This window comes from Sander vitreus, chromosome 15 (genome assembly GCF_031162955.1).
Source record: "Sander vitreus isolate 19-12246 chromosome 15, sanVit1, whole genome shotgun sequence".
Taxonomy (NCBI): Eukaryota; Metazoa; Chordata; class Actinopteri; order Perciformes; family Percidae; genus Sander; species Sander vitreus.
In genome coordinates, this window is record NC_135869.1 from 19873962 (window position 1) to 19874651 (window position 690).

Here is a 690-nt window from a genome sequence, read left to right on the forward strand (position 1 = left end):
TAGTCTGAAGCTTGCTGGTTGTATAAACTTCTTGGAGCCGAATCGCAGAATCCGGTAAGGCAGTAGAAGAAGTAGGTGAAGATCAGGACCATGGTAAAAAACACCGAGACTTTGGAGAGCACCTTGCCAAAGTTGAACCTGACTCTGCATACACTACATCCCATGAGTTGATCTCCTGCTCGGTGCCAAAGGGCCAACACGGGGACAGCATGCTTCTTCTTCCTACATTGATAGGAGCTGATGCTGGTAAATTGTATGTCTCCAAACCTGTTGCGCAAAAGTGAGGCTTCACACACACACACACACACACACACACACACACACACACACACACACACACACACACACACGCACACACACACAGAGCTGAGAGCTTGAGTGGGATGGTGGATTTGTCAAAAATGATCCTCGTAATCTTTGTCTCTTTTTGTCAGAAAAGACAGAAATGATTCCTCGTCAATAAAGAAAGTTTAGTCATTTAACATGAGTCGTTTATTTGCAGTCTCTTCCAGGCTCCTGTGTCTGTGCGCTCTGAGGTCTACTAATCTCTCATTCAAGATTTCTCCTCTGCCTTTCCTATACGCCCTTTTTTACACGTCTCCTCCCCTCCCTCCTCAAGCTATAGATAAACATGCCTCCATGGGACATAAACTACATATAGAGGCTCGAGCAGTAGCTTAACCTATCTTT

At 45.4% G+C, this 690-nt stretch overlaps 1 protein-coding gene across 1 annotated transcript in view; it reads right to left on the bottom strand.

The window, feature by feature from the left end:
• LOC144529922 (heparan sulfate glucosamine 3-O-sulfotransferase 6-like) overlaps positions 1-256 on the bottom strand; it is a 13043-nt gene extending 12787 nt beyond the window's left edge. The window contains exon 1 of the mRNA XM_078269296.1: positions 1-256. This exon is cut by the window's left edge and continues 363 nt beyond it. Coding sequence (XP_078125422.1) covers positions 1-164 — 164 coding nt within the window. The 5' untranslated portion in view covers positions 165-256.
• Positions 257-690: the final 434 nt, after the last annotated feature.